This window comes from Akebia trifoliata, chromosome 14 (genome assembly GCF_017979445.1).
Source record: "Akebia trifoliata isolate Shusen 1 chromosome 14, ASM1797944v1, whole genome shotgun sequence".
Lineage (NCBI taxonomy): Eukaryota > Viridiplantae > Streptophyta > Magnoliopsida > Ranunculales > Lardizabalaceae > Akebia > Akebia trifoliata.
In genome coordinates, this window is record NC_141388.1 from 32,489,525 (window position 1) to 32,502,673 (window position 13,149).

Here is a 13,149-nt window from a genome sequence, read left to right on the forward strand (position 1 = left end):
ATTTTTAAAAGATTTCAAATTGGGAAACACTTAGTCTTCTTATGGATCACTCAAGTCATCCTTAAGCTATTATTCGAAGTTATATTTCAAAACTAAAACACCCGACTTGAAAATTATTGATATTAGTCGACTTCAATAATTCGTGGACTTGCGAGTTTAAAGAAATGATAAATTACAAAACCATGCAACAAAATGCACTTTGTACCGGGACAACACACAACAAATTATTTACAAAATTGTTAAATGTATGATTTTTGGTAAAAAGGACCATTCAAGGGACAGAACTTTTGACGTTTTTCAAAAATATGGGTTAGTTATTTTTTGTGGGGATGATCTTTATGGTAAGGAGATCATCCTCACAAACAATCAGTCCATTCAAAAACTTCTAACCCCATCAAAAGTGGTTTAGAAAAAAAATGGATGGTCCACTATTCTTCAACTTGTAAACTAGGTTTCGAAGTTTCAAAGTGGGCTGATATTTGGTGATGATGATCTCCTCCTCATAGAGATCATCCTCATCACCAAAAATCCGTCTTTTCTGAAACTTCTAGTCCATATTTCTAAAACACTTTGCCAAAAATTTTGTCCCTTGAACAGTCTCTTTAGGTAAATAAGTTATTGTTTCCAACGGTCATAAGGTGATAGGGTTAAAGTAGTTTTTCCACTAACAAAAATCCATCATAATGCGGGTCTTAGGATACTCTAGTATAAGAGCGTGGGTAATTTAGAGATAACCCTCCCCCCCTCCCCTCACCTTTTGGTGAATGTTTGAGATACCTCCTTACATTTTCGAGCTGATGACATGCAAAATCCCGGGAAAAAAATAAATTATTATTTTCTTATCTATATTGTTAGCAATGGCTTCATGAGCCCAAGACCCATTCATTACTTTCAATCTAGAATTTTATTTGTCAAACGTAATGTGATTAAATGAAGGTTTGGTGGGTCACAGTCGCACCCAACCAAAAATGTGGCAGCCATTGGAGGTAATTCTTGTCAAAGAATATCAAATTTTTATAGGGAAAATTATTTAAAAAGTAATATATTATTTTATAATTATTAAAAATTAATAATTCTTGAAAAATTATCAAAAAAGTAATAAACTGGTGGTCCGATGGCCCATTTTCAAGTGGACAAAATGCCTGCTCGAAAATCAGTTGACCAACTGTCGATTTTCAAGTGGCCAGCCATTGAAAATCGACAGTCCAATCGTTGATGTTTGCTATAACAGTCAAGTTTAAAACTTTTTCACCGAGTTATGCTAACGGTCATATTTTCCACTCCACTCCCAATGGTCATTAACTATCCCATTATAAATAACACATTCATTCCCTATTTATCACAAATCTTACAACCAATTCAACTGATTAGTCTCCCTGGTTTCTTTCTCTCTAATTTCTTAATGATTGGTACATTCTTTTCAAAAAATTTGTAAGAAAAGTTTAATTTCTGAGATGGCTCCTCAAAGAGTGATTGTAGACTAGTATGAAGGTTATTGTGAAGACCTGACGTACATTGGTGATAGTACTCCAATTTTGTTGGTAACTTCAGAGATTACATTGTCGCAGGTACGTACAATGATTGCTTCGAATTGCGAGATTAGAAAAACTTTATATTAAGGTCACTTGTAACAATAGGTTCTCAATCAATTTTAATTGATATTTATAATCAATCTACTTGGGAGTACATATTAGAAGTGAATTAAAATTGCCTAAGTATATTTCTTTATGTAGTCCATGCCAAACATTCATATAATTCGAGATATGTTTAAATGGCAAAGTCGATTTTCACGTAAATTCACGAGGTGAGCCTAACTCCTCAAATCAAATATGTGAGAATGCCGACAATTCGACTATACCTAATTATGTTGAAATAATTCTATTTTACAAGAAAATAACACCGATAGTGATAACGATGAGCTAATAGCTGATATATGAAGTTCATTATTAGACGATGAGAAGATATGCATGAGATTTATGTAGGTAAGATTTACAAAAATGTCAAAAGAATTTGATTTCATATTCTTAACTTAGCATTAAAAAAAAAAATTCTGTAAATTATGCATTAAATAATAAAGAAAAACTAATAGTAAATTGTGATTATGAAAATTGAATATGGCATGGTAGGAAGATCATTACTATTTCTATCTTAAATGCGGTGCACCATGCAATGGTAGGATGGACTCTTGATCACATCCCCATCAACTAGTAATTTGATAAATGATAAAATTATTAATAGATTAAGAAATAATCAAGTTCATACACCTTGTACTATAATAAATGATATTTTGGATGTACATAATCTAAGAATTTCATATGTTAAAGCTTGGAAACCGAAAGAAAAACTAACTGCAAAATACATGGTTGTGAAGTTGAAGGATATAGGAATCTTGATCATTATTGTCAAACCATTTTAGAAACAAATGCTGATAGTTTTTATTTTCTAAAACTAGTCATGAAGGAAATTTTCAAAGGGTTTTCATTTTTTTTAAATCATATATAGATGGATTTAAAAATGATTGCTTACCTGTGATAGGATAAAATGATACATTTTAAATGATAAATATCTAGGTATTATGCTTATAACGTTTGATACGATCCAGTGGTGGTTTCTTTAGATTGGCATATGTATTGATTGCACCAGAAACTAAACATACTTGAAAATGATTTCTAAATTATTTTGAAAGATCACATGGATCGTTTGATTTTAATAAAATATCTTTTATTTTGGATAAACAAAAAGGTTTAATAATTGCTATAGAAAAAAATATTTCTTATTTTTCTGTGTTCAACATTTTCAAGGTAAGTTAATAAAGAAATTTCGTATTTCACAGAAAATAATTTTGTCCAGTGCTAAAATGAGTAGCTAAAAAATAGGATGAACTTGATTGTAATAGACACCTAGAAACAATTTTTAAAAAAAATGAAAAAAAAAAAAAACAATATCAATGTATAATAAATAATGAGGATCCAACTCATGCTTTAATTAATTAGACGGTAGCTTACACTCATATTCCATGATTCAGGGTAATAACTTCAAACTTAAATGAATGTTTTAATGCATGGATTGCAAATTTGCCATTAAAAACAATAACTGATTTTATAGAGGGAATTAAATGTAAGATTATTGAGTTACACAATAAACGTAGGATTTATTGTTCAAAATGGAATACATGACTAGTTCGAAAAATAGAAAAAAATTTAAAAAGAGTTGAAAGAGCAAGTGGTTGTAATATTTTAATGATTAATGATATGAGGTTTGAAATATTTCATGACCATAAAAAATCAAGAACACATGTTGTTCAAATGGACCATAGATATTGTACTTTTGAAAAAATGACAACATACCCCTTCCTTATAAACATGCAATATCTCCATGTGGTGTTAGAAGATGAGATTATTATGATTTTCTCCTGATGAATTTTCAGTTGAAAAATATTGATTCACTTATGAAACTTTCTATGGAGGAAATTCTAGTTCCTTATGAAGTGCAGAATCCTTCCCAAAGAGAATGCAATATTGTCGCCATTAACTCAATGTCGTCATAATTGACCTAAGTTTAATAGACTAAATAATGAGGTTGAAGATGCATGACCATTACGTTTTAGTCTTCGTTGTGCCAGTGGACATAACCGATTAAAATATAAAAAATTCTATTTAAAAATTATTTATAATACATTTTCTTTTTAAAACAATATATTCTAGTAAAACATTATATTACTTATTATAATTTTATATATAATAACATATAATTTAATATATACGTGTATATTTTTTTTATTATATTATTATATATAATATATATTTATTTAGGGCGGTCCAACCATCAGTTTTTGAAAATCGATGTTTGGACCTCCGGTTTATTACTATTTGATAATTTGTTGAAATTTTTTTTAATAGTTATAAGATAATATATATATATATATAATATATATATATTTCTTTTTTTTTTAATTTTTCCTTTTTTCATCAAGAAAACCTTTCGTTATAAATTACTGCTAGAAGGTGGCATGTGTAAACCCACATGTATCAAATGGGCTTATTTGTAATTTAAAATATTTTTTAAAGTATTTTTTTGTTGATTAGATAGTAAAGAGGGATATTTGTAATTTTCAAAATTAGTAATGTGACTTTATTTTCGGTTGCATTTTCTGGATTTATAGCGCTGCACAACTTTTTGGTATCCAACCACTCCTACTCCACCTTCTCTATTATTATATATAATATATATTTATTTAGGGCAGTCCAACCGTCAGTTTTTGAAAATCAATGTTTGGACCGCCGGTTTATTACTTATTTGATAATTTGTTGAAATTTTTTTTTAATAGTTATAAGATAATATATATATATATTTCTTTTTTTATAATTTTCCCTTTTTTCATCAAGAAAAACTTTCGTTATAAATTACTACTAGAAGGCGGCATGTGTAAACCCACATGTATCAAATGGGCTTATTTGTAATTTAAAATATTTTTTAAAGTATTTTTTTGTTGATTAGATAGTAAAGAGGGATATTTGTAGTTTTCAAAATTAGTAATGTGACTTTAGTTTTTGGTTGCAATTTTCTGGATTTATAGCTGCACAACTTTTGGTATCCAACCACTCCTACTCCACCTTCTATCATAATAATAGTAAAGAAATTTCACAAGCTTTCCACTTCCATATGCTCGGTACCATATATTGTGGGTCACGACTCCACAAAAGTTTCCTATCATGCAAGAGAGTAAGTTAGTTGACCACTAACCATTTATTTTCACAAAATATTGATGATTGACTCACATCAAGCTAGTATCGGAAGCTCAAATTATCGGAGCTTGTATGGAACAAGAAAAATCCTCTTCTTTTTATGTTTAGTTGATAGAAACCCTTGTATTTGATTTGGAATGTTTTTAACTTGTGGAATCATAGGTGGTCTTATCTACAACATTCGGAAATAATTCAACAAGAGCACCAGTGCCTCTCCAAATATGGAACATGAACGAGATGTTGGCCCCACCTTACCAAATGCATCTTTTTTTATTCCTCTTTGTTAAAAACTTGTGATGTTAGATTACAGACAATAAACAGAAAAGATTGTGAAATAAAATAACAAAGTATATTCTAAATATCGTAAAATATATTATCTTAATGTTGAAATGATCAAGGGTTGTATTGGACACAATAACCTTAAGACAGATTTCACCCCTATGATGCACCAATAGTCTCTGGAGATCTATCTCCCAGGATACAATGCTCCACAAGTGTACAAGACAACACTCCAAGTGTACACATACAAATGAACTTGTATTGTGAATTATACTCTCAAGGACACACGAAAAAAATCTTTTGAAAATCGAAGGATATTATGCAAGTAATAACTCAAAAGGTGAATGAATGCAAAAGAAGCAACACATGAGAATTTATAGAATTAGAAATGTCTCTCTGGACAGTCACCAAGGCTATTGAAAAGAGTTGTGACTTTTTGAATAGACATGTATCTGTAGAGTTTGAGTTATGACTGTTTGAACAGACACACATGGCTGTAGAGTTGAGACACCATTTATGTATCTTAGAACAGTCCTGAGTTAACTCTATTAGTCACTTAGAAGCCATCAGTTGTAACTCATTGAGTTCAACTCGGTTCAAAAAAGTTTTAGCGAAAGTGGACCTTTCACGCATACCCACGAGTAATTTAAATCTAAAGATTTGCACCCCCTATACTCGTGCATTGCACGCACTAAGGTTTTTCAAATCAATGGGTACAAATCACTTTTAGAACCTATAAACCCTCACATGCGCGTGGGTTTGACCCATATCTTTCTCACACTTACTATACTATGTGAGAGCTTCTATAAACAAGTTATACTTTTTAGTTGTTTCTATTCAATGTGGGACTAAAACTTTTACACCACAACTTACAAACTAACTACTTAACTCTTACTTTCACTTTTTTACTTTAACTTTTACTTTTACTTTTGTTTTTACTTTTGATTTTTCTTTTGCTTTCTAAGTATGTAAAACCCTTGCCATCTTCATACCTTCAAATATGATGTTCATTGTAGGTCTATCATCATTATCCACCATATACAAGAATCTACATTAATCCTATTGGTTGACATCTTTTCACATGGATTGATGTTTGTGAAAAAATGGTTTTCGCTATATTTTCAACTATTTTGTAAATACCATATTGCTTTATAATATTTTTGGAGAGATTTTTGAAACCTATAAATAAGATCATCTTCTCACCTCTTTTTTCAATCTAAAGACTCTCACCTTGAGAGCTCCTAATGGCTCTTTATTTATATGAAAAAATTAAAATATTTTTTTATTTTATATAATATACATATATAGTAACGTAATATAAATGAAAGAAAGCGAAAATTAAAAGAGAGAGAGGGGCCGTCCAACTTTGGAAAAGCTCCAAGCCGGTCCAAAGGGTGACGAATGGACTCATAGGGTGCCTAACAGGTTCTCAGATCCAAATAGGTGCTGAGTGGTTCTAAAAGGTGCCATTGCCTTTTGGTGTAAAGAGTGTCCTCCAAAGGATACCTTTTAATGGGTTTTGTATCTATTGAGTTCCTTTGTCCATTTTCAAATGGATGTGACCATTGAGATTGTTCTCTGAATATAGAAATCAATTTTGTCAACAAAATTAATCTCACTCTCTCTCTCTTTCTAATTTTCTTCTTAATTATACTTTTGTCTGTTTTTAACATAAAGAGGCATTCGTGTGTCCGAGATTTTGTGGGGCAGATTTTCTCAAGGTTATTACAAACTTTAAAGAAATATATAGTTTTTGGCAAAATTAGGCTCTATTGTATCTTGAAGACACATTCGCCAGCAACCTATTTGCATCTTCGATTTCAACCAGAGTGGGGGCATTTGTTGTCTATAAGACAATGTAGATTACTATTTGCCTCAAAGAAATATTTTCGCTCTTCTATTTTTCTCCTTTTTCCTCCACTTAATTTCAACAACAATAATGTAAGATAATCAAGATTAATATTAGGGTGGGTCCCCGTTCTCACCCTAGCTTATCGATAAAAAGTTAGACTTCCTAAGTTGGTGCCTTTCTTGGCAAGTTCAACCTCGGCGTTTAGGTGAGGCACCAAACCTCAAGTTTCCTATTATAATTATCAAAATCTTACGAATACTATCAGGTTGTATAAATTTTAGGTTTTAGTTAAAATTTACACATTGAAATGCTTTCTATTCTTATTCAATTACTAAGATTTGTGCTTGTTTATACAGATTTTTGGCAATGCTAACCAATGATGAGAAGTATGTATGTTATGCTTAAGAAATGGCATTGGGTGAGTTGCACCTTTACTAACATTTCTAATTTGTTGATCTTTCGTGCTTCTTGAAGGAATTTATGTAATATGCATTTATTCCTTGAAATTGTAAATTTTACATGCATGCATTTAGTCCTCATATATTACAAGAAAAAAATCTGGGCATGTGTTTGTACTTTGTCCATGTGTTGGATGCATTTTGGATAGATGTGTATTCATGGCTTGATAAGTCTACTCTAACTCTTTATTTGATTTGTATATATGTTTCTCTTATTGATGAAAGTTTGTACTTGTGTAAATTGATTTTTTGTACCATTTAATTACAATTTATTTATTTGTTTAATAATGTTGTTGTTATCTATAATAAAATAATACTATTGTCATCAAACGTGTATGACAAAACTCTGGTCTGTCATCTTTGAGGAATCCTAAACATGTTTGGTAAAATATTCATTTACAAGTTGTGGCATATTTTTATAAACATGTAATAAGTGAAATTTGGGGTGCCAATAGCAGCTCTTTTTCTTTATATAATTGTAGAATTTATTTTGGAATAAATATTTTATTAAATTTTTATTACAACATTAGAGGCGGTTTTGAACTGCCTCTAATGTTGTTTTTTTTTTAAACTAAATTTATTATTAGGGGCGGTTTTTTAAACTGCCTCTAAAGTATAAAAATCGCCCTTAAATCATAGTCTTTAGAGGCGGTTTTAAAACTACCTTTAAATCATTATTATTAGAGGTGGTTTTCAAATAGCCTCTAAAATATAATAATCGCCCTTAAATCATATTCTTTAGAGGCGGTTTTTAAACCGCCATTAAATTATTATTATTAGAGGCGGTTTTCAAATAGCCTCAAAAATATAAAAAACGCCCTTAAATCATTATTTAGAGGCGGTTTTAGAACCGTCCTTAGTTGGCCACTAAAAGGAATCAGCGACGCCACTATAGTGGGCGGTTTGATTAAACCGCCCTTAAATATATTGGAGGCGGTTTAGTCGAAATTGGTGGCAGTTTAAAACCGCCTTTAAATACGTCATATTTTGTAGTGTTTGCATGCCCCATTGCTTCTTTTATAGCTTGAAGCTCTATGGATATTATATCGTCATCATCACAACCAGCCCAAGCAGCAAATTGAAGACCTCCCAAATGGTTTCTTCCCACAAAACCGAAGCCTCCACCAACCTCTGAAAGTGATTCATCCATGTTAATCTTCACTATATCTTCGTCAGGACATTTCCAAAAGATGTAATTCATCTTCTTTGCAATGTGTTTCCCTACGCAATCCCATCTTTGTAAGAAAGAGCACGTATTGGAATTAGTCTCCATCTCCACACCATTAAACACATTTTTGAAATCATCCGCAATCAACCAAAAAATTACTCTGTTTGCCTTGTCCACCCCTTAAAAAAGTCTTCTATTTCATTCTCTCCAAACATGATAGATATGAGCAAAAATTGCTAAATGAATCATATCCAAAATCACCTCGTTTGAAAAGCATCTTGATCAATACTACTTCATCCAAGACCAAACCAAACCCCTGCTTGATGATCCCAAATCTCCTCAAAACATTATGCTATATCCATTTACTGTATTCACATTGAAAAAAGATATTGTTTAAATGTTCAAGTATAGTGAGTTTTTTCTGAATAGTCAGCCATGTTATAAAGGAATACCGTGGCACTTTTCTACCATGCCAGACCACTCTCTTCCATTCTACTTTCCCTGTATCCTCATTAATAGTACTATATGCACTTTTATATGAGAACTTACCGTTGGAACTTCTTCTCCAAATACATTTATCTTCCACAAGAATTCTAGGAAGTGATTGTGCTGAAACTAGATCAATTACTTCTTGCATTCTATCATTAAGTGGCATAGTTAATACCCGCCTTCCATTATCCACGAATTGGCTGATTGTTGCTTCCATCGTACTATCAAATTGATGTACAACTCTCGTCCCAAATCTGGAAATTTATGACTGTCCTTCAATCCATGGATCTCCACATACACATGGTTCGACCATCCCCTACCAGCATATATAAGTTTTCCATCACAGTTGTTCTTGCTTTCAAAATGTTTCTCCATGCCTAGGATGCATTCTGAGGAGCATTACAAGACCATATATCCATTTTACCCACATATCTCTGCCTCCTCCAAGTCGTCCACACTCCTTTGTTCTCAATGAGAGACCAAAAAAGTTTCATCATTCCCACTTTGTTACTTTCCCTAAGGCGGCGAATACCAAGACCTCCACAATCGAAAGGAGTACAGACTTTGGACCATTTCATAAAATGTATATAACGCTCAAGAGAAGGACCCCTCCACAAAAACTTATTGAGCAATTTTTCTATTTTCTTTAGCACACTAAAAGGAAGGCTCAAAGAAGCTGACCAATAAATTTAGAAACTTGAAAGAACAGACTTTATAAGCTCTAACCGACCAGCAAAGGAAATAAAATGGGATTTCCAACCATCTACTCTTTTATGAATTTTATCAATTAATGGTTGACACATTGACTGTGTTAAACGAGTAGAGAACAATGGCAATCCTAGATACATGATTGGAAAATCACCTTCCTTAAAACCCAAAGTATCTAAAACAGACTTTTTATGGCTACACGTTTTGCTCAAAAGTAATTGACTTTTCCCTTCATTAATAAACAACCCAGAGATCAACCCAAAGTTCAAAAGAACGTCCCCAAAAGATTCTAGCGATTGAAACTCATTCAAAGAGAAAAAATGTACATCATCTACAAAACTTAAATAAGAAACACTTGGGACACCAAAAATACTCGGAACCTTAATAAGATGAGATTGAACTTTATGTTGAATGAGACATGAGAAGGCTTCCATAACAAGAGTAAACCGATAAGGAGATAGAGGATCTCCTTGTCTCAATCCACGTTCACTAGGGAAATAGCCAAAGGAGGATTCATTTAAAATCATAGAAAAAGATGCCGATGAAACATACTCCATGACTAACCTCATCCAAGACTCAGGAAGACCAAATTTGAGGAGAAGACCATTAAGAAAAGACCAACTAACACAGTCATAAGATTTCCTAATGTCAATCTTAGCACAGAAAAATTGTGTTGCTATAGGAGTGAAAATTATGAATTCCATGGGCAAGAAGAATATTATCTTGAATTTTCCTGCCTTTAATTAAAACCGATTGAAAAGGACTGACAATGCTAGATAAGCATTTAGAGAGCCTATTAGAAAGGATTTTTTTATGATCTTATATAGGAAATTACACAGGGCTATCGGTCTGAATTTATCCTTATTTCATTGAAGCACAAAATAAATTTGCAAACAAACACTCATCGTAAGGGTTACACAAAACACAGAAGCAAAGTAGCAACAACTTGAAAAAAAAATTATGGGTTTGTTTGATAGCGGGAAAAATCTGAGAGAAAATCAATTTCCTCATAAAAATTTGATTTGCCCAATATCACAAGAAATTGAATTTATTCCTCACTGATTTTTCCCAACAATCAATTACACTTATTATTAAAGTTCTGCAACTAACACATAAATAAAACAAAACACTAGATGACAATCTTAACATTCATCATAACCGTCCTAAAAAAAGAATCAAAGCTTCAACGTCAAGTCAAGCTCCTCTTCCTCCTTCTGATGAGTTTCCAAATGACCACCTCCCGAAGGATGATCACCAACACCAGCAGCTACCATATTCGCCGCAATATTAGAAGCTGTAGCACCCAGCATAACCCCTGCCGCACGAGCCATAGGACCACCTGGTAGAGAATAAGATGCACTGTATTAAAATGCATGAGATACATTGTATCATTCTAGAATATCCTTCACCACAACCTTCCATTTGTGCGAGATAAACTAACAATGATATAATGTATCTCATGCATTTTAATACAGTGCATCTTATTCTCTAACAACAGTGCATCTTATTCTCTAACAACACCATCACTGAACCGAAGCACTTGTGTCCCATGCAAGCCTCTATTGCCCCCACGATAGTCAATAATAGGCTGTGGGTTAATGCCTGGTATCGTCGACCCACCATGACCATAGCGAGCCCTAGCTAGAGACCATGGGTAATATGGCTTATGTATCATTGAGTGCACCTGAACTCCAAGAGGTCTACTAAGCGATCCATGAAGAGGAATACTGTGCATACTAGAATATGTGTGTGGGTAGCTGTAGGCTTGCCCATGAGCCATTATACGCTGCTCTTGTGCTCTTCTCTCTAAGTTTCACTTGCGTTTATGAGCAATTTGATGCCCACCCAATGCTTTTGAATTAGAGAATTTCTTCATACAAAACTTACAATTAAAGACATTAGGTTCTATCACTGTTGCCGGCGCTTGTGCTTCCATGGCCAAAAGTTAGATTGTGAGTTTGAAAGAGAGAAAGTTTATTATTTATTGACGAGAAATCAATTCTGTATCTTTCAAGTATAGAAGGAAATCCAGCTGTGTAGTTACATGGCCTCATATTTGACTATTTGATTAGGACCATTTATACAAGAAGGATATAAGAATATAAACGAAAGCTGTGTACATTAACTGCTGGAGCTGGTCCTTGAACTTTCCTTTTTTTCACATGAATTTAGACATCCTTGATTATACCCCTTGTGTTTTAACACTGATGACTTAGCCTTGACCCTGGTCTTCTTTAAGAGACTAATAAGGTGACCTAAATACCACCATTTTCAAGCTTTTTCTGAAAGAAAAAAAAAAACTACATTTCTTTCCCCAAAAATCATTAAACTTTAAGTTGTAGGGCTCAGCAGAAGGTAGAATATAATGGATTATAGACGAGGTCGAATAGGTACAGAAATTGCACAATGGGATGAAGATTTTGTGGAATTGAAGAAAGGTTTTGGGGAGAAAAATCAAGGTTGGCTAGATGTTGAAGATAAGGGTAATTAGATAATTTTCTATTATTCTATTATGGTAAGCACAATGTGAAATACACCCATATTCGAAGTTTCAAGGCCATCAAATTTCATAAAATTCGAGAGAACAAGACGTCAAAATTCAGTGTCGATTTTTTTATTTGATGGACGGATTACATTGAATTAATAGAGGATGAAAGAAATTCAACCTCCCTAAGCCATGGATTCTAGTGAACATAAAAATTTTCAACGGCCCTAGGCTATCGAAATTCTGTTTCTAAAATTCATGGGCCTTGGCCCATCAAATTTTCCATTTTTCACGTATTGAAACCAAAAGATAAAGGATATATCATCAGTTATGAAACAATAAGTATCTCAGAAAGTTACCAAAAGTTGAAGGGGTATGTTATATGATGGAAGGGAAGTCCTGAAAGGCACCTTATATCTAATAGAACTTCTTATGTTAGCAAATCTGACTATAACAAAACAGCAGTGTTGGATTGTGGCTAAGCCGTCCAAATAGTGTGACATTAAATGTCATTTGGAGCTGAATTTACCATCCAAGCCAGCCGTCCAAATAGGTTTATCCTCAAGCAAACGTTTTGGAATTGGATGAGTTTTAACAGGCTGAAATACATCTTGCATTCTGTCATTATAAGGAGCTTTTAGGTTCCATTCATCATCATCAATGAAGCCACGGGTCTTTCAATATAAGAGTGTTATAGCCTTTACCCAGAAAGATTCTGATATTTTTCATTGCTTCGTCTCTAGCCTTGATAATTCCTCTCCATGCACATGGGCAGTTTGAAAAAGTTGAGTATACCAAAAACCACCTGAACAATAGCAAATTATCATCCAATTCACCCAAAGAGAATTAATTTCCAGCAATTCCCAAAAGAGTAGCGTTCAATGGCCAACAGTTTGGCAAACATTTTGGCAAACACATTTTTCAAAACATGGGTTAGAGGTCTTGGAATGGGCTGATTTTTGGTG

The 13,149-nt window shown here is 32.8% G+C and overlaps 1 protein-coding gene across 1 annotated transcript; it reads right to left on the bottom strand.

Annotated features, from left to right (window-relative positions):
* Positions 1-10,874: 10,874 nt before the first annotated feature.
* Positions 10,875-11,479, bottom strand: LOC147386812 (uncharacterized). The gene is made up of 2 exons (XM_086424623.1): positions 11,221-11,479; positions 10,875-11,038 (listed from the first exon to the last, which is right to left on the bottom strand). Exons 1-2 carry the CDS (start codon positions 11,477-11,479, stop codon positions 10,875-10,877), a joined length of 423 nt encoding a protein of 140 aa, XP_086280749.1.
* Positions 11,480-13,149: the final 1,670 nt, after the last annotated feature.